Below are 23,096 nucleotides of genomic sequence, written 5' to 3'. Positions count from 1 at the left end.
TTTTTTCTTCCTTGTACGAAGTGAAGGAAATACTGTGATAGCGAAAAATTGCGGTTTTTACATTTCAACGGAAATGTTCATTTTGACCATCCCTAAATCCATTTTGACTAATTTCAGCGTACGTATGTATCTCGTATAACTCAAAAACGATTAGCCGTAGATGTTGAAATTTTGGATTTAGAACTGTTGTAACATTTAGTTGAACTCCTCTTTGTGTTCAATCGACTGAACCAAAAGTGTCAAAAAAGCCCAGAATCCAAATGTTTCGGACTTTTTCTAAACTGCAGTAATAAGCTTCAATGAGAGCTTATTTTCATTGGTTCCAGAGTTACAGCCAAATGAAACATTTGCATCTAACAACGGGGAAGGCACATCGATACGAATCGGACTAAGGTTTTACAATAAATAATTCAATAACAATAAAAAAAAAAAATTATCAGAAGCTATTAATTAATGAAATAAATTTTTTATCATTTTTTTAAAATGTACAAATGTAATTTAATAGGCGTACAAGGAAATCATGTAGTGTCCACGTCAGATTTTTTATATTAATGATTTTATTTAAAATAAATTAATTTATTAATTATGCAGTTATGAGCATACAAGCTAAAAGAGTAAGTGTGTTCCTGTTAATTTAGGTGAGAGAGGGTGTTTCCTAATTGAGCAATTTTAGGAAGCGACAAGCACCAAATGGTTTAGGAAAGAAGTTTTAAGAAATATGTTAATTTGTTTCTCTTTCGTTTTATCAGACTTTACCCCGACATGTGAAATAAAATATAGACCCAGTAATATACTTACTTAAACATAAGTTTAAATAATAATAAAGCTAAATGTAAAACAATACATATTATAATACACATTTATGTATTGTTATAATGTTATAATATAAATTTTGTATAATAATACAAAACCGTGACTATCTTCAATTAATCCAAATAATCAGCTATTAAATTTTCGTTCCAGGTAATCTGTAATATTGATCAAATATATATTTATTATGCTTCGTTTTCTATCTATATAAAATCAAATTACTACGTATTCTTATAGTACACTAACTCGATAGCACGCAGAGAACAACCGATTCAACGAATCATCTCATCTCAAGACACCACATAATTAAACCTGTTCAAGATATCATTACAAAATTTCTACGCATTAGTCAAACAGTCTACAATTTTTCACCTTGAACCTCTGAAATCACTTCTATAATTATTTAAGTACAATTCATTCCATTCAAGTTACTCCACGAACAGCTTATTTTCCTTGTTCCGTAACTCTATTCTCATAAAGATTTCACGTAGGATATTGTATATAATTTACGCTTAAATTACATAGATATAATTTTCCAAGAAAAACTATGTATAAATTTATAGAAATTTTTTATAATTGTTTATTATTATTTGTTTTTATTATTGTTACGAAATTAAACCGACCAAAAACGGAAATAATTCATTTTTAACGGAAATAATTTTTAAAACCTTAATTTAGGGGCTTCCTTACTCCATGGGGAAAAATATTTGTAAATAAATTTAAAAGGAGAATTATTAAAAACATTGACACCACATGACTTCCTTGTACGCCAATTTAATTGCATATACACATTTTTTGCTGCACTCCATTTAAACTTATTTCATTTGAGGGTGAGAGACGATCTTCCAATTCTTTAATACAGTGGACATTACACTGCAACGCATTTTTTTGTGGTGTCCGTATCGGTATTTTATATTAGTAATATAAATTTTATATTTATATTTGTATAAGTTTTTTACAATCAGAGGTTAATAATTATTAATAAATCAATTCATTTAAATTTTAAAAAAAGTTAAAAAAAAATATATGTATATGAAGTGGTATTCGAACCGATGTGCATTCCACTTGTAAGATAAAATTTTATTTGACTATAACTCTGGAATAAATGAAAATAAGTACCACTTATGACATATCTTTTGAAAGGTTTTAAATGAGGACTTATTACTGCAGATAAGAAAAAGTTCAAAATCCAAATGTTTTGGATTTTGGGCTTTATTGGACACTTTTGGTTCAGTGGATTGCAATCAAAAGGGGAGGTGCACAACTAGATGTTACCTAAATCCAAAATTTCAACTTCCTACAGTTAATAGTTTTTGAGTTATGCGAGATACATACGTAGGAACAGACGTCACACTGAAACTAGTCAAAACACTTCCTTTACATCGTACAAGGAAGTAAAAACTGTAGACTTTTCATGATAATAAAAAAATTTGAAAAATATTTAAACCGAAGGGAGATAGAGTAAAAGAACAAAAAACATAATTTTAAGAAGGGTGTCTTTTTTTTTAAATTTTTTCCCTAGAATTAGTTGAACCTTTAAACGTAAAGATTTGCAGCAAAAACCCCGATACCACATAAATTTCTGCTATAATACAGCTATTACATTCGCTGGGAAAATAAAAATTATTAATTTTTGTTAATTAATAAATTATAATTTCTCATCATTAATTATACTGTATTTAATACAATAAATAAAATATTATTATGAAACAGTATGAATTAACACTTAAAACGTTATAATTTATGATTTTAACTTCCCGACCTCCGTACTGGAGTGATGGCTTCTCAACATTACATATATTTTTTTGTATGAATTCCCTAAGTCCCGGGTTTGAATTCTGTTCAACTTTGACATTCTTGATAGGTACAAAATTTCCACCCTCCTATTTACCTATTGTAATTAATAAACAACGAAAACAAAATTTATGTAATATTAACTGGGTGACACAAGAGGATTCGGGTTCTATTCAGGTAAAAACTACGCACCTTTTCTTCTTTCATGACTCAAAAGCATTAGGTTATTTCAGTTTTGAAAATTTATGATCTGTTAAAATTAAATAAAGAAAACTTATTCATTAAATATTTGCTTTTGCTTCTTAAGTAGTTTATTTCAGCTTACATCAGTATTAATCTTTGAAAATGATATATAAGTTTTAGATTGGTTAAATAACATCATTTTGTTTTACAACTTTTAAGCTATAATTATTATACTTTAATAGAAATCAGTTAATTAAGTTTTATATGTTCGCTCCTAAAATAAATGTATGACCTATTTTCTAATTCGAAAGAATAATAATAGGAAGTTGTAGAAATAATAAAATGTTGATTAGAATATCAGGTGAGAAAGTCATATAGCTTTACTTACTGAATAAGATCAGAAATAGTTTTGTAGAAAAATAGATGTAAACAAAAGAAACACGAAATATTAATTTGCATTATATAATCGGTATAGAAGTAATGAAACTTAAAACTAATGAAACGTGGTTGGGTTTTGGTTAATTAACCACACATCTCAGGAATGGTTGACCTAAGACTGTACAAAACTACACTTCATTTACATTCTTACATATCATCCTCTGAAGTAATACCTTATTGTGGTTCCGGAAGCTAAACAGAAAAAGAAAAAAAGGAAGAAAAGTGCGTGGGGACGATCAAAGTGAACTAAACTATCATATCATGTAGATGTGTATTAATAAATTTACTTTTATTCGTAATAATGACATATAAACTAAACAAATGCAGAGTTAAAAATAATCCTGAAACAAAAACTGTTATAATAAAAAAAGGTAATATCAATATTTTACATAAAAATGAATGGCATTATACGTACGATCTGTGTTTTATGATGAGTTAAAACTTTAAACTCAACTCGCTTTAAAAAATATTGAGCGATTTTGATCTCAATTAAAAAAGGAAGTGGTGGTTGTTAGGGGAAAACTTTGTTATCACATACTTACTTCCTTCAAGCAATGGCAAACTGCAAAAGTTTAGAAAATTCACCGCTGCTGAACGCCACAAAAGATATAAATTTGGCATTAATCTAAAGATTAGTGACATTCAACTGCTTTCTTTCTTTAATTGTTCATTACATAAAACAATTATTTGTTCGTACAGTGCATTTGTTTGTAAAGTAGTTGGTGTTAATTTTTTTTCAAAATTAAATTCTTTACAGATCGGTATTATTCAGGAAATTTTTATTCAAACTTTTATATCCTCGAAAAACTGAAGTCTGTAAAATACAATTAAAATTAAATCTAAGAAGCCATCATATAGATGAAAGAATAACTCTAAGATCAACTTTTTAGCTTTCAAGTCCAGATATAACGGTTGTGATAATGACGGGCTAAATTTTTTTTTTTATTACTTAAAGGCGTTTTTAAAGATTAAATTACAAGGTTACAAAAGACCTATACTTTTCTCCAGTCCACGAAACAACACCTGTAAACGACCATGCCGCATCATTATTCGAAACGCAATAATAATAACACTTCGCACAATTTTTATTTCAATAAAAAAAAAACAGTTGAATCAACATTTAAAATTTAAAAAGGAACTGACCAAAAAATATTAAGTACCGATCAAAAGTTGCTGAAAGACACTTATAAAAGACAGCTTACGAAAATATTCATTGTAGAGTAAAGAATGGCATTACTTAATCTAAGAATTCACGCCGTTCAATACTGATGCTATACTGACGATAAGTTTTACTAATATATACAACAAAAGGGCCAGGGCCGGCCTCCGTGGCGTGAGTGGTAGCGTCTCGGCCTTTCATCCGGAGGTCCCGGGTTCGAATTCCGGTCAGGCATGGCATTTTCACACACGCTACAAATCATTCATTTCATCCTCTGAAGAATATCTAACGGTGGATCCAGAAGTTCACCGTTAAAAAAAATCTTTAAATACAATTATTAAGTACAATACAAACCTAAAAAAACTTGTTAATTTTATTATAATTTTCCAGCAAGAAAAAAATTAATGAAAATATACAATTTATGATAACGGGCCTTCAACTCGTAATTTCGATCTCCTTTGTTAGTTCAGTAATATGAAAATAAATACCTTAAAAAATTAAGAGTAATGCAGAAATAATTCATAGAAAATATGTAAACAAGAAGCATAAAATTATAAAGTATAAACGTGACAATAATTTTGAATAATTTAATAACAAAAGTTTTCCTCACAAACCTGAGAGATTTTCAAACAAAATATAGGCTATTTTTCTGGGATCGCCTTTTTTTTGAAAGATTAACTATTTATTATTATGTATTAGAATCTATTCGTAGAATTATTACTAATATAAAATGAAATAACAATAACCATTGTTATAATTTTCTAAATAAAAAAAATTTTTAAACTGCCTGGAAAGATAATTTAAATAATAACAAAGAAATGATTGAATACCACGGAATTACTCTACGTCACGAGGCAAAACACGTCATCCACCACCAATTACAGAGTTTTATATATAACCAGTCAGCAAAGGAATGAGTGAACACTAGTAAAGCTGAGCGCCGATTCGTATATTTGTGTTGTACTACAGTAAGGTCATGGCAAGCTACAGCTTCGTTCTTATACTTACCGTAACATGGATTGGAACAACAACATCACAAACTTGGTAAACTATATTTAGTATAAATATTATTAAATTAAAAATAAGACAATATTTAATTAACGTAAACAATTTTTTATTTATTAAAAAAACTATGGATTTTACACATCAATTTATACACAACAACCTACAAATATACACAAGTTATAGAATTTATGGGAATTTTCCGTAATATATTTATCATACTTCTCTTATTGTTTGTAGAGTAATTAAAAAAAGTTTAATAAAGTAGTAGGACTGTTTAAAAAAAATATTCAGAAATTGAAGGCAAAATATAAAAATTAAAATTTTTATCTTTTTTACGATAACTAATTATAATTATACATCATAGACAAAATATTAAATAATCTTTACTTATCTTAATATAAACATAGTTGTACACAGCCAAAAAATTTATTTATATCCTAGCCTACTTGTAAAATTTATTAAGAGATTACGCCGACCTCTGTGAAGGAGTGAAGCGATTCAACCTTCCAACCGGAAGTTGTCAGTCAGGTTTAGCATTATTCAAATGTTACAAAATATTTCCCAACCATATTTCCATATCATACTTAGGACTTGATAGAGGATTAATTATCTAGAAATTAAATATAACTCAAGCAATTCAAACTAATATTACAAAAATCACGCTTTACCGTTAATAAATTTCGCATTATTCTACATCATAGTCCGTGATTTTCACACAGGGTAATATTTTCTTTATGTAATATTTCTGTTTTTCTTTTTTGCCGACCTCCCTAGCGCGAGTGGTAGCGTCTCAGTCTTTCATCCGGAGGTTCCGGGTTCGAATCCCGATCAGGGATGGCATTTCCATAAACGCTACAAATCATTCATCTCATTCTCTGAAGCAAGCACATGAACATAAAAATATCTTTATACTTACAAATTTTTACATCTCTTAACAATATACATGCAAAACCTTTTTTTAAAATATTAAACAAATTTTATGACACCGTGATATGAAAGTTTTGTGTAGTATGAACTAGTAACCTACTTCCAGTACACAAATCATACTATTCTTTTTTTTTTTTTCTATTTAAGAGTTCCAATATTTTTAATGGTAAATAGACCGGTTGCATCTTTGCCATTTTCAAGTTATTCTCATACCGTTACGTTTTGCAAAGCCCGAAATTATCTGGCTATATAAAGTCATGATTTTGATTTCTATTTGCTAGTTTCACATTTATTTTGATTTAGTGAAATTCTGATCGAACCTTTTTAAAAAGTAATTATACAAGCTAACATGTTTGGATATGTTTTGTTAATTTTAATATTTTAATTTTATACATTAATACAAAGACGAAGGATAACGATCAAAGGTCAAAACTATTTACTAACAACAGGAAATTTTGGAAGATAATACAATTAAATAATATAATTTAAAATTAAAGCAAACTGATTTTCAAGCAGCACTTACAATTTCATATTCCTCCACCCCCCGCGATAAAAAACTGCGAAACAAATCTAAAACATTTTTCCTTTTCAATACTAGTAATATTTTCCTCTATATCCCGTAGCTTATTACTATCTGCTTTTCTACGAGAATAAACGCAGATTTGTAATGTTTTGTTTATTTAGTATATAATAATTAAAACAATTTCCTACCTAATCATTATTACTGTTTTATTATTATTATTAAACACGATGAAAAAATAATTATTACCAGCTGGTGATTTTAATCGAATCGCCAATTGAAAGTTACAAATTAATTTACACTGAATTTCATAGAATCACCAGAAGCAGCATTAGTTTCTGATTTTTTGTTATATGATTTTTTTTTTTTTTAAGTTGATTAACCTAAAACTTTGTTGAGTTTTGAAATGAATGAGTTTGTGAAATGTAAATTTTCCAAAAAATGCCAATCTGAACGCAATCAGAACTCAGGGCCTTCCGAATAAAAGGGTTAAACAACAACCTCCGTGGCCATTCTAATACTGATTTGAATTAAATTAATAAGCCGATAATTCAATTTAACGTTTAAATTTCGTGCATTCATAAAATAATGGATTTTACGAATATCAAATTAACAAATATGCAGTAATCAAGAGGATCAAGCTAAAGATTATTACTTTAATAATTACTTTAAGTAAAGGTAATGAAATTAATTAATAAAACCTAGGGGTAATATTAAATCTAATAAATGAGAGCAGTTTTTCAAAGTACTAAGTAATTGTCACAGATTGGTTTGTTGCTTTATATTTTTTTTTACATTTTTACTTTCCGGTCGATAGTAAAGAAAAAGTATGGTAATCGTGTCAAAAATCGGGTAACGGGCTTTTACATATCTGTACGTTATAGGGTCCAACTAGTTCATTTAGACCAAAAAACATATATATATACAATCCACGCAAAATACCATGAAACTATTAGTTACATTGCAGCCAAGCAGAGGTGGCAATTTTTTTACAACTCCCCAAAAAGGAGTGTAATGTATTTAGATCTTTGTTCCACCCTCAACGGCTGAACAGATTTAGATATTATGACTCCGCGCTGAAATTCTTATGTTACCGGAAGCGTCATAGGCTGTATATATATATATATATATATATATATATATATATATATATATATACACACATACTAGCCGGCCCATCTAGCCAGAACCTGGAACGTCAGAGCCCAGGTCGGCTTAGGCTAATCCCGGAACCACTTCAGAGGCTCTTCGGGGCCTTCCCCCAAGGCCGCAGAACTAATTATCCTATATTAAAGTACAATGTTTGACAGCAATGCTTTTTACTTCCTTGTACGAAGTAAAGGAAGTACTGTTATCGCGAAAAATTTCAATTTTCATATTTCAACAAAAATATTAATTTTGATTAGTTTCGGCGTGATGTCTGCACGTATGTATGTATCCCGCGTAACTTCAAAAATGATTACCGTAGGATGTTGAAATTTTGTATTTAGGACTGTTGTAATATCTAGTTGTGCAAATCCAAAACATTTAGATTTTGGGTATTTTCTTAACTGCAATAATAAGCCCTCACTGAGAGCTTTTCAACGATATATCATAAAAGCTACTTTTTTCATTGCTTCCAGAATTATGGCCAAGTAAAATTTTAATTAATGAAATGTTTGGATCGACAAGGGGCAGACCGGTTCGAATATGACTTCATTCCTACTTTTTTAACTTTTTTTTTTTTAATTTAAATATATTGATTTATTAAATAATTGTTAACATCTGATTGTAAAAAATGTACATATATAATTTAATAGCATACAAGAAAATCATGTGTTGTCCACGTCAGATGTTTTATTTCTCTCTTGTTTATTTTCTCAACAAGCAATAATATCACTACTAAAGGGACACTTAGTTACTATTATGATCCTTAAATTCCCTTGGTATGGTTATCATTTATTGAGCAATGTACTTTTTTTTTGTTTTATCTTTCCTTTTTGATATCAGTTTAAAACTTAAATAAACAACAAAGAAATTTCCAAATATTTTTTTTTACAATTAAATTAATTTACAGTACAAAAAAAGATTTTTTAAAAAGAAAGAACAAATTATTTGAAAAGTTTTAACTATTTTAAACGTAAATTAAAATTTTTATTGAAATTTCTTCTTATTAAGTAAGTATATTTTACTAATAAACTAAAAGACAATTTTTTTTTATCTTTCGTTAATAGGAAAGTTAATTGCTGTCACGACATGATGAATTATCCTATAATTTAATAATATACTGCTCTATCGCATTTATCTAATGACATTCGACATTAATTTTCAATTAATGCATTTTTAAAAGATTTTAACATCGTTACAATGTGGTTCCCACTCTGAGATTTCTCGAAGAATTCCAAAGTATTATCAACATTGTGACTGCCAGCATGCCGTTTAACTTCGTACCATTCTTCAATAAATTGATTATAAAATTTTTTTTCAATATTCCTACGGGGGATCAGAGAAATCGCGTAAAAACAAATTTCGATTTTCTCAGAGGAATTTTTAGGAAAAACGTTATTACATTAAATTTGTTACCTACATCGTATAATCAAAAAATGTTTCTTTTAAAAATCAACCAACATTACTTAAATCCGAAATGTATTTTAGGTAGATTTCATAAGAAAGCTACCTACTGTAATGGGTACCACGATTCGACTTCCGGAAAATTTCGACGTATCTTCGCGTTTCACATCCCCAGACCCCCACAAAACAGCCGTCAGTTTATATATTTAATTTTCTCATGGACACGATAACTGCCGTAATTTTGCGCCAATCATTTTAAAATTGATTCATAAAATATAACGACCCAAAATCTCGGTCGAGTTCGACCGACCCTTAGGGCAAGGGATGATCAAAACCAAGAAAAGAAAACAGAAAAAAATTATCGCAATAACTTTCTTATTAAGTAAAATATCGAATTCGTTTAAATTTCCTACTATTTTTTGGTTAAGGGCCTAATACATATCTAAGTAAAGTTTTTTCATATCACCAATTATTGGTCCAGGGAGTTGAAAAATGGGGGTTTCGAAGACAAAAAAAAGTATACTTTCCTTAATATGCACAGTATCGAATCGGTTTAAAGTGGTAAAATCGGTTTAAAGTGAGGTTTTATTGTTCTCTAAAAGATATCTAAAACTTTCGTCTGAAACAATTTTTGATATGACCAACCCTTATCGTAGGGGTTTTACTTTCTTATCAAGTAAAATATCGAATTCGTTTAATATTCCTACAATTGTTTGGATAAGGGCCAGGGGTGGAAAAATGGGGCGTCAAGGACAAAAAAAATCATAGCTCCCTAAATAGGCACAAGAACGAATCCGTTTAAAGTGGTCGTTAATCTTCTAAATATTATCTAAATGTTTTGTCAGTACCTCTGACAATACTTTCGGCATACCCACCTGCGCCCTCGACTGCATCTGTGCCTATGATTTCTCTCCAGGAATATATCGTCAAAACGACATCTCAAGACATTACAAAAATAAAAGGCTTTCTTAAATTTATAGGTCAGGACATAAGCAGCTCTCATGGGAAACAACCAAGAAACAGTGCTGGTACCTTCATACATTGCTGGGGTTTTTTTTTTATGTCCATTCAGACAACTGGAGATGGAAATTGTTTTTACTTTGCGATTTCGATGTTGTTATGCGGAAAAGAGTGGTGAATTTATTGACAACCTACCACTGGCCCTAGTCTCCTACACCTCTCTACAAAATGTTTTAACAGAACAAAACTTTGGCGAAATATTGGAGGTTATCTTCATAAACTACATTTTAAGAAGGCCAATAAACATTTACACGAGCTGGCCACGTAACTCATTGGGATTCATCCCGTTCAGCATTCAGTGGTGAGCTCCACTTGCTGCTGGATCTGACATCCCAAAACTATAGTGCGTTAAAAGTAAAAAGGAGCCATGCACCACAAGTTCCCGAATCGATCCAGAATCTCCTGAAAATGGCCGACTTTGTTACCTACGACTGATGAGAATGAAACTCCACAAAATTTGAGAGTGCTGCTGAACCAGACAAAGACAAGGTGGCACCAGTGGATGAGCAAGTACGTAAGAACACTGATTTTGATTTTGCTCAAGTTAGGGAATTCATATTTGTAATTCGATTGAATTCTATTTTTAAGAAATACAGGCGGCAGCAGCACCTAGCGAAAACAAGGTAACGGCTCTTCAACATTGTTGAAGACATTCAAGACTCTGAATCAATTTGTGCAAACATCATTTTACATCATGTGATTTTTTTGGCTAAATTGATTGGAAGATTGGAAAACAGATTTTTCTTTTCGGTATAATCAAACAAGGTAGGGTATCTAACGTTAGTTACTTAATGTGGATAACGTAGGCCTATTGTACTTTTAATTGATCTTCTCAACATCACGGTTGTTACCATTTATACGTTTTAAACTTTCTGAAAACATTCGTCTTTTTTAACAATACAAAGAGACAAATCTAGAACCTTCCGCTAATCCTCAAATAGGTGTGTTGTAAAGCAGTTCAGGAGAAATCATAAGGAAGTCTTGATAAATTTAGCAATAGCTTGTAGTCTAATGACAAAACGTAGGGTCCGTAAAACATGGAAACTAATGTTTGATACAAGCTCGTACAATCCGAGTTCGCCTACCCCTATTTTGCCCCGCTGAAATCTACCTCCGCCTTCTGGCATGCCGAAAGGGAGTTTTTTTATTCCTTTGCTCTATCTCCCCCTCATCAGAAAATGTTTTAACAATACGAGTTCGCCTACCCCTATTTTGCCCCGCTGAAATCTACCTCCGCCTTCCGGCATGCCGAAAGGGAGTTTTTTTATTCCTTTGCTCTACCTCCCCCTCAGAAAATGTTTTATAATTTTCCAAAATTATAAACTACGAAGCTTAAACAAAGGAAAATCTTTTTGAAATATTTTACGGTCTTGTTTAGCCTTTATTGGAGAGAGTTAAGATTTACAGGAAACTTTACTTAAGAAAATTTATTAAGCTTAACCTCTATACGTGAATATTTTTAGAATAGTTTTAAAACTTTATTTCCCGCATGAAAATTAAAAATTTCTTTCCCCATATTGAAATTTTTTTTATATATTTAAAAAAATTATATTTTCAAATTTCTTTTTTTGTTTGTTAAGGATTACTTCTTTATAAAAAAAATATATTTATTAACCTGCTCCCACAGAGTAAGAAAGCACTGGAAAAATATCTTTATATTTGAAATCTAGAAATTTTGATCCTTAAATCTTATCATGGTAATCATTAAAATCAAGCGAAAGCCTAATTAATATAAGGGCTCAATTTTTTTTAAAAATTCGGAAACTTTTTTGTTACTTGTATTTAAACTTATGAAAATTAAAAAAAACTTTAATGATTGTACAAAGACTTTACCGGCTTTTTTTAAAATCGTGTTACATAACCGTAAAAAAAATATAACAATAGGATACTTGAAGGAACATTCGAGATCTTATTGAGAGATAAATAATAAATACGAATTTATATTATTGGATAAATTAGCTCTTCATAATTTCTGAATCAAATACCGTAATTACATCCCAATTAAGCTTAGGTATTTAAACGGGAACGAGAAAAAGTAGTGTAAATTATTTATTTTTTCATTAAATGTAATTAAATTAATATTTATTTTTTATTTCTTAAAATTACAACGAGTAGGATACAGGAAAATGCTGCATTTTGTTATTAAATAATTTATTATTATGATTATTACAGGGGGCAACCATCCTACAACGGTTATTATACAAAGGGTTATGAACCATACGGCAACAGTATTAACGGTCAAGGAACTTACTTCACTGCAAACACGTAAGTCAAAAGATTTTTCGTAAATAATAATTATATTACTTGTATTACATACATTAAATATTAATGAGCCATACATATTCGTACTCGTATAAGAATCTGTTAGAAATTATAGTAAATAATTTTGATTGCAACTATGATGGTCCTTTTTTTATATAAATTTTTATTAGAATGGAATTACTGTTTGTCGATGACAATAAAGTTACAAATAATAGTTTATACGATTAATCCAAACGTCATATATGTTTCTATCCGAATGTTACAGGAGCTAAACAAAATAATTTGCCTCAGTATCAACAAATCAAGAGCGGAACTTGATCAAGTCAAATAAGAGAGAAACGTTTATTAAACATCTATACACAGAGAATTTTATTTTGATCTTTTAAGCATCTGTAAGCTCTCTGTTATACAATAGGTAAAAAGACTGAAGAGAGCTAGCAAGCAATAGATGCTATTGTTAATCCGTATCTTGTAATCTGAAACTAACAGAATTATCACCATCACCAGTCACTTCCATCACTAACGTTCTCCGATCAGTTAGTAAATAAGTTTGAGTAATCGTGAGTAATTTAGCACAATTAATCTTAAGAACGCATAGAATATTCAATTAGGCTCATTTTTTCATTTTTCAAAAAATTTGGATTGTTTAAAAAATCTGTTTCTATGAATACTGCTGTAAAATCCGAAACCGGTACTAAATACGGCAGTAGGTTTAACTATATCAAGCGACAATATACTGAAAATTAAAATGGATTTTACAAGTTACTGTCAACGGGTATCTCTTCTTTTGAAACCGTGCTAGGAAAAGACTTTATCCAAGATTTAAAATATAAAATTAATAACCGAAATCCGTAAATGAATTAACACATCTTTTTCATCTTTTTTGAGATTATGACTATTTCGAAAGAAATCAAATACTTATTTGTAGATTAATATCTCTATTATTACTGTTACGATACATAATTCCGCAGTCTTCTGATGATGATTGTTTAAGAATCATAATAACTACCTGTTTTTAGATTTTAAATACACATTTCTTGTAAACGATTTATTTCCAATTTATGTAAAAATGTTTTACTTCTTTCTTTTTCAGAAATGGAGCTGCTGAAGCCGTGCTAGGAAAAGATTTTTTTAAAAATTTGCAAGCTAGCATTTACGGCAGAGGTCCCGGTGAGACTCAATACGCATCGAATTACAATGGTAACAATTTCTATAGGAGCGGTGATAACGGTTACGCAACATCAACTGCGTAAGTGAATGAATGCAGTTAGATTTTCTTAATTTAATAATGTGAAAATAATTCAATTATCTCAAATTCCAAGAAATATATATAAGCATACAAAAATTATTTATCTACTTCTTCGGAAATAACGCCAAAAATGTCTAGTTCTATTTATGAACCAATGATATATTTTTAAATTTATATTTTCTAACAAGATAACATCAGAATCCTTATCATGATAAAAATTTGTAAAACATCGACAACCTAAGCTAAGTATGTGCTAGTAAACTAGCACACAAAATGTATAAAAATGAATTTCAATAAGTCTACTTTAAAAAATATTATAAAAGTTAAATTAACAATCTATTTTTGATATTTTGAAATAAAATATCAAAATAGGTTATCAAAATAGGCCTATAATAGGTTATCCTATTATATAGGCTATATAATAATCCTATTATATATATTATATAGTAGGTTATAGGTTAATAGGTTATATAATAGGTTATCCATTATAGGAATTCAAATTCGAAGAGGACAAACAAGTTGGGGTTGAACCATAGTCTTACTTAAACGCTCCCTACATAATATAATATCTTTGATATTAATAAAATTTAAAAATAAAAATCTTATTAAAAATCGATCCGAGTAATTGAGCAAGTATGATTTTATAAACTCGATAAAATTGATATTTACTTAGTCCATAATGGTTAATAATAAATTTTAATAGGCGACATTTTCATATTTAAAATTATAAAAGTTATTTTTTTTATACAAGATGTCAGATAAATAAATATTAGACGTTAAAATATCCCCATAACAATTTTTATTTGACAAAAGAAAAAAAAACGAACGGAGGGTAAATTATTTAACTAAATGAAGTTCTTTCTTTCCTTTTAGTTCTGAACAAATCCCTTTCGTTTTTTCAAAAAACAAAACAAAAAAAGAATATCAGTTCTGTGACGGTCCCTTTTCCGATTGGGTCAAAGATCAGACCAAATCCGATATCGGGGTATAAGTTGAAAACGGTTTCAAAATAATACTGAATATCATACCACCCTAATTACGATTGACTTAAAATTTTGGAATTTTAAATGAATTACGTAGTACTTTTATCGTAATAGCGCTCAAATTTCTACAGTCGCTATACAAAAAGTATATTTTTTTATTATTTCAATATTTATTAGCACCAATTTTTTAATAGACAGAATCTTTTGAGACTTTTTGAAGAGTTTTGTTTACCTAGTCCGGAGATACAATCAAATACAGGACAATCCACGTACGTAAATTTCTATGGTTTGTTTTTAACTTTTTTGGATTGAGGGGGTACTAACACGTCAAAAATTTCAAGAAACCCGATATCAAAATTGTGACCGATCAATGTACTTCCTCTTCATAGGTTGGAGTTGCTGCACAGAAGCAATACAACTATGGCCGTGAAAGAAAAAATTTAGCCAAGTTACATTATCACTTTATTAATGAGATAAACCCAGACTGAAAAACGTTCATTTGATGTTAGATAGATAGATCTATTAACTGTACTGTTTCCAAGTAAGAACAGCGTTTCAATACAGAATAACGGGAAATGAGTCGGTGAATCATTATAGTGCCGAGTTAAATAACAATGTTTTATTGTAGATGCCTAATTTTGCAAGTACTACAAACCTAATTAATAGAGACCGATTATATGCATTTCCATATTACGCCCATTCTCACGCTTATCGCATATTTTCCTTGAAATCTAGTTATGAAGCTATATTTACAATATTTTTCGGTAGAGTACCATCTTACATTGTAGCCGGCCAAACCTATCACGGCTCTTAGAACGCACTTCGCAGCCGCGCGTCTATTGTTTTGGAAGGATAATATTATTATTGAGGCCAAGTAAAACGCGGATTCACGCGAGACAAGGGCGGACGACATCGTTCTGCATCGCGCACGCCTACTCCGCAGCACTCCTCCTCCCACTAGGCAATTAAATTACGCATGTTATTTCTGACGTGCTCATTGCATCAGTTTAGTTTTTTATTTATTTGTGCAAAGTTTAATGTGTACTATGCCTCCCGAAAAAAAGTGTCTTCGTGAATAGCTGACTATCCTGGAACATTTACATACGACGGAAATGTTTCATATTGTCGAATTTGCGAGAAAAATATTTCGTACACACAAGTTTCAAATAGACCAGCATGTCAAGACAAGTCTTTATATGGCAGGATTGCAAAAGAAAGGTCCACAACTACTTACAACAGCGGCAAGTGATATCACTTGCAAAGGTAAACAAAAAACCATAATGTTTTTATATAAAACATTGCTTACAAGAAATATTCCTCTTCACAAATTTACAAATCAAAGATTTTCTGTGAAAGTATTGCTTGAATTAAAATATACCAGTTGAATGTTGATTCAACTGGTATATTTTTAATTATTTTTAATTAACGCATTTAATTATTAATTTTAGGATATTTTCAAATATGATATTACTATTATCTAACGATTTAAAATTTACCAATATAAGAATAACTTACATTAAAAAAAAAAATGAAAAGAAAAATGATTTGTTATTATATAAAATAAATAAACAAATTGTCTATTTTTCAGTACACAGGAACCGGTTGGATCATACAACTGGCTGAAGAAAAATGCAAATCCAAATCTTCCAGTTTTTCCCCAAAATTATCCATTTCCACCAAAGTAAGTATATTATTACGCTATAGTTAATAAGTTAATAAATAATACTGCAGTAATAATTAAATTAATTAACGTAAACAATTCTGCAAAAGTTATGTTCTCAGTTAAAAAATAAATACAGTTATAGCTATCGTTTATACATTAAAAAAAAACAAAAAAAACAGAATTTGTATCACAGTTCGGTGGACATTAAAAAAGTCCTTTGTATATATATAATGTATTTCTATATGATTTTATGATTTCACTATTAGGTAAAAGGTAAGAAACGATTTTTTCATCCAACTATCTGTTCCAACAACATTCTGTAAAACCAGAATGGAAAGAAATTTCTTTAAAAGTGCTGGCAATTTCTTAAGAGAAGAATAAAGTAATTTATATTCAGTGATCCACAAGGAAAGTGTACTGTTATACAATGTCTACAGTGTATTCTACTCTTATACAAAATAACTTTTTTGTAACGGATGTAATGTACACGTTTCAATAAAAATTATTTTATTTTGCAAAAGTTTTTTTGTTACTAAACAAATTAATAAATTAAAAATGTCTATTTTCCACCGATTAAAAATTATTTTCTAATAATACTAATCCGAGTAATAATATTAAAAATAAATAGGAATTAAATATATGTAATTTTTAATATACATACGAAAATGTGGACAAGGTGCACATAAGATGTGAAATTCGTTGAAGATAATACCTGCAAGTAAACAATAAAAATATTAATAGATTATATAAAAATATTTATTACTACTACAATTAAATTAAACATCAATGATCGCAGTAAAAATGTTATTTGGTAATTGAAAATTTCAATATAACGTAGCAAAATGATATGATGATTGATGACCCAACGCTCCTGTAAAACAAGTTACACTTGGGTAGTTAAAAATAATCAATTACGTCACTAAACACACCTACTAAAAGGATTTAATACTGATTTTTACCACGATGGTTATTTTAATTAATAATCGGAATGAAATAGAAACATGTTAGTTCTTTTTAATAAAATCTGCACCAGCAGAAGCAACTGAGTTTATAACAAATTTTACCCATTTACTTTTGGTAAACAGGAATTAAAACTAATTCGTATATTGTTACAGCTGTCAACAGATACAAGAAATTCCAGGCCTTCAATTCCCATCAGATAATATTGTAACAAACATTCCAGTCAGGAAACAGATAACTCACAAAACATTCACCTGTACGGATCCGCGATATGTAAGTATTCAATTAAGTCAGAAAAGTAATTTTATTTAAGTTTAATAGATAACAGAAATTATTGAAATTATGTAATTGAAAAAATTACATCCATTCCAAACTAAGCGTAAGTACAATTCGGACAGTAGTAAATTACTTTTACGAAACTATTGAGTATTTTTGTAAACGCCTCAAATTTTCATGTTTACAAGAATTCCACTAAAACACTGAATGAAAACATCCGATAAAGATCACGGAACTTCTAGGCCTTGTCAGATTTTTATTTCAAATTCAACATATGCCGTATTGCATATGTTTTCTTTTTCATTAACATTTTTATATATTAATGACGTAATTATGTAGAATTTAAAGTGTAACTCCGAAAAATATTAAATGGTCACTGAAAAAGATTGGGTCCGAATTGGCTTCCTAGATTAAATGATGTTTTTACATTAAAAAATTATGAAGCATTTAAAGTATAATTCAGAAAAATATAATTTAAAGTCGAAAAGAAAAACAAATTTTCTTCCTTAGTTTGGGGCCGGAGAATCGAGAACTATTTTAAACTAAAACCGAAATCCCACAAAACGTTTTTACTTTTTTTTAAATTACAACCCAACCTCAAAGGAGGCTTTTTGAGACTTACGATTACAAAAATAATAAGTTCTAAAGCATTCCTAAGCAAGCACTGAGTAGAATAATTAATGCCTAAGGTATTCGGTATTGGAAAAATAAAATTTGATTTCGGGACTTCCTCACTCCAGAGGGAGTAACTGGTTAATATTAAAAAGTAGCCCCAAAGTAACAATCCTAAATTAAAAAAAAAAAAATTGTCCAAACATATCGAATAAATATACCACTATAATTTCAAATAAATTAGAATATGATTTTTTTAGGAAAGGGGTGATGAAAGTTTTGTGTTGTAAATGTACTAGATATTCAGGGATGATGAAATATTTTGACAACTTTCACATTTTAAAAGCAATGAGTATTATACATTGAGCTTTTAAACCTTTACATTAGACAATCTTCCGGCCTCCGTGGCGCGAGTGGTAGCGTCTCCGTCTTTCACCGGGAGGTCCTGGGTTCGAATCCCGGTCATGCATGGCATTTTTCACACACGCTACAAAATATTCATCTCATCCTTTGCAGAAGGAATTGCTTGACTGCGGACCCGGAGGTTAAACAAAAAAAAATTACAAACCCAACATTTTTCGTTGTCATTTAAAGGACCATTAATGTAGAAAATATTCTCTACGTAAATAGTAAAAAAAAATTCAAGTCGTTCTTTTGGGTTGTAGGTGAATATTTAAAAAAATGTTTAATTTGTTACCCTAATAAAAAGGGCATCAACTTTTGTAAGAAATTTTTTTTTGATTAAATGCTTGAGTAAAATATTTTTATTTTATTTTGACAACACTCCACCCACACCTTTTTCCAGAAATTTAATATAATAAATCTCCCTCAGAATGGTAACTTCCTACCAAGTTTGAAGAAAATTGGTTTAATTAGGTTTCAAACAGACCAAGATACTATGAATTTACTTACAAAAACTATTAATTTTGAGCTTAGAGGAGACGTTTTGCAATTCTAATTTAAAAAATCAGAATCTTTTGTATGGTGAAAAAAGATTTCAAAAATGGCGCCTCGAGGCACAATTTTAAAAAATTTATTGATCATTTTTTTAAATATATTACATTTTTTCCCCTTTAGTATAGATATTCTAGCTACATTAGTCGGGAAAGGCTAATACTCGAAAACGAAATCCAAAGAAAATAATTCTTGTTACCTTTATCAAAAATATAACACAAGAATCCTTGTACAAATATGGGCAATTCTTTTCTCAATTTATCAAAGTACTAAATAAGTGATTTTTTTATACTTTCATAAGTAAAAAATACGTATAATATTTGGGTTTTTTCATATTAATCTTCAAATTTGTGTACGGTAAGTAAGAATTAATAATATTCTCTTACAAAAGACAACCATTCATGAAACTCAAGTGGAAAAAGTTTACCAAAATATTTACACAAAAGTAGAAAAAATAAGCGTTTCTACGTTATAAAATTATTATAAAAGATGCTGTAAATGCATTATTCAATTTTTTTTCAGACAACATTGAAGGTTTTTTTTCTATAACTAAACTATATTGTCTGTGATACATCTCTTTTTTTATAAATAAAATTCATCGTAACGACAAGCGCCTTTTTTTAATTGATTTAGAAATGCTTCCTGTTATTCCATATATTATTAAAGGGAAAATTTAAAAATTATAACTAAAGTCTGTGACACATATTTAGAGCTAATGCTGTATTTTTTGCTTTTAAAGAAAGAAATTAAATCTTGAAATCCTTCGATGTTGTCTGAAAAAAAATTGAATAATGCATTTACAGGTAATTTTAGTAATGCATTAATGATTTAATTTCTTTCTTTAAAAGAAAAAAATACAGAATTAGCTCTAAATATATGTCACAGACTTCAATTATAATTTTTCCTTTAATAATATATGGAATAACAAGAAGCATTTCTAAATCAAGTAAAAAAGGCGATTTTCGTTACGATGAATTTTATTTATAAAAACAAAGAGATGAATTGCTCCCAAACTACTCTGATCGTTCGTTAATTCCCGATTTATTATTATATTGCCAAAATTCATTTTGTTCAAGATAAATTCCATTATAGATTCTTAAAATTGCATATATATTATCAGGATACAAACTAATTTTCAACAATTTGCAAATCGGCTCTTGTGGTAACAGATCCACAAACATTTGCAAAATTTTTCATTTTTATTTTTGTTAAAAGGGAACGTAACAAATTTCCCTACCATAATTAAATGTTTCTCAACCCGTTCTTGATATTTAGATTTGTTTGGGAAGGGGGAAAAACATACAGACAAAAACGGGAAAATTTTATCCCCACTTTTTTCTTTATCCTTTTATAGTAAAAACGCTTTCCCAGAATGTTAATATCACCTGTAAAACTGTATAAAATACAAAGAGAAAATTTCCGAAAAAATTTGAACAGCAAAACATTAAAAACATTTTTCAGTTTTGAACCGTATATTATCAATCTTCATTGATAAGAAAACAAATATATTATATACCTAATATATTTAAATGTAATGTTAAGTTTATAAACGTGTATATATTATATAAATATTTTATTTAATTTTAATCGAATTATTTTTAATCTCTCTTTTCAGTCTCAACCGTTTTATATGCTCCAAACTACTGCAAGTGCAAGAAGTAACGACGGATCCGTTGTAATCGGTAACAATACGAATGCGAGATACTACAATCAAAATTACCAAGAAATTACTTACGGTAAGCATTAATAATAATTTCTATTTAAATTTATTGAAAACAAAACACAAAGTCATGGCTGAACCGCAGGATAGGGCACGCTTATAAGAGTAATATAATTTTGAATTCAACGGTAATTAAATTACCGTTATTATTACAATACTAGCTGACCCGGCGAACTTCGTACCGCCTAAGAGTCAATGAATGTCGTGTTAACTTTAGCTAAACTTAATTTAGTATTTATTAACATAAGTAGCTGACCCGTCAGACGTTGTCCTGTCATACCTATAATTATTCAATTCGAACAGGAATAAAAGCTAAAAAAAAATTTATTTCCAAAGCATAATGTTTATTGTAATGTACAACAATATCTTCATTCTTAAATTTGAATGCACGACAATATGTCCATAGTTCATCCATTTTTCCAATAACCACACTTGGATGAATGCTGTAATATGCACTGAGATTCAAATCAGCGTGAGTGGTTGTTCTGGTTCGAGCAGTGCTTACTCGAATGGTTTGCAGTCTGCTGATGAACGGGCTCGAGCATGAAGTTCTCTGTCGGTTTCCAATCTCACTTTTCGTTGCTCGTTTTTTTTTTTTTTTTTTATGAACGAGCTCGAGCATGAAGTTCTATGTCGGTTTCCAATCTCACTTTTCGTTGCTCGTTTGTTTCTGATGAACTGGCTCGAACATTACGTTCACGATTGGATTCCATTCTCGCTTCTCGTTGCTCGTTTGTTTCTGATGCTCGTGTTGCTTTTTTCTTTCGTGCTTGATACGTAGAACGACCGATCGCTTGTTTTTTGGGAGGCATACCTGCACAGAAATGGCGTTGAAATTGGTTGAAAATTAATATGTCGGAATGCAATGTTCACAGCTATCGAAAGTTTTATATTTTAATTTTCAAAATAACAGATTTAAATTAAATACGCTATCATTTTTAAAAATATCAAATCACCTTTATCTTACAATTCTAAGTCTGGCACCTATATATGAACTCCAGTTTTTTAAAGTACAATATTATTTTTTTAAATATCTCATTTTATCATAATCTAAGCGTAGTAATTGTAGGAGTTATTCGGAAAAGTTCGGGAAATTTCGGAATATCCCGTATTTTACTAACTCAGAAACCTTCCCTGGCATGCGTCCAACCATTCCCCAAAGTTTCATCGCTATCGGATGAACGGTTTAGGAAGGCATAAGAGACATACAGACAGACAAACATTCATTTTTATATATATAGACTGTAACTCAATATTGTTTACAAAGAGATGAAAGCACGATTGTATTAATATATATCAAATTTAGTAGTAGGACGCGCCCCAATGGCACAGCAAATTTATATAAATAATATTTTTGCTGACCACAATTCCATTAAACAATTACAATACCTCTATAACTGCTTGGTTAGTAGTAAGTTACAGCAGTTTGTTTTGCAGAACTGTTGCGACTACACTGCCGAACAAAATATGTAAAAGAACTATATAGCCTGAATATACTCATGCACAATAAAGAGCTACATTAGACAACATATAGAATATAAAATATTTAAAATTTATTATTTATAAATAGTCCTGGCAAGTGGACTAATAATATTTGTATAAATATTGTCACCTACAAATATGAAAATCTAAAAAAAAATTAAACAATAAAAGTTCCTAAGTAAAAAACCTATCGACTACCGACATTAAAAAGAAATATGAAGCATTATAAAACAGCTTTACTTTTCCAATTTCCTTTTAATAAATTAAACGTTTACAATAATAATAATAATAATATATTAAAACAAATATATCCTATAGCGTTTTAAAACTTGTATTTGTTTTTTTTTTTTACAGAGGCAGACGTGAAGTACAAACCACTTTATCAATAAAGCAACGAACAAATAAAATTAACATCTTTAAAAGTGTACCTTAATAACTTATATTAATAATTTATTGTCGTTAATTAAAAAAAATTTTATATATATATATATTTTTTTAATACAATTATACAGTTTTTTGTTTTTTTTTA

The 23,096-nt window shown here is 29.3% G+C and overlaps 1 protein-coding gene across 1 annotated transcript; it reads left to right on the top strand.

Annotated features, from left to right (window-relative positions):
• Positions 1 to 5,269: 5,269 nt before the first annotated feature.
• Positions 5,270 to 23,062, top strand: LOC142326241 (uncharacterized). The gene is made up of 7 exons (XM_075368553.1): positions 5,270 to 5,428; positions 12,579 to 12,671; positions 13,762 to 13,917; positions 16,489 to 16,581; positions 17,679 to 17,796; positions 20,981 to 21,101; positions 22,922 to 23,062. Exons 1-7 carry the CDS (start codon positions 5,361 to 5,363, stop codon positions 22,954 to 22,956), a joined length of 684 nt encoding a protein of 227 aa, XP_075224668.1. The 5' UTR covers positions 5,270 to 5,360; the 3' UTR covers positions 22,957 to 23,062.
• Positions 23,063 to 23,096: the final 34 nt, after the last annotated feature.

Source organism: Lycorma delicatula, chromosome 6, assembly GCF_047948215.1.
Source record: "Lycorma delicatula isolate Av1 chromosome 6, ASM4794821v1, whole genome shotgun sequence".
Taxonomy (NCBI): domain Eukaryota; kingdom Metazoa; phylum Arthropoda; class Insecta; order Hemiptera; family Fulgoridae; genus Lycorma; species Lycorma delicatula.
Note: the sequence above shows the minus strand (reverse complement) of the source record. Positions and strands in the feature narration are given on the sequence as shown.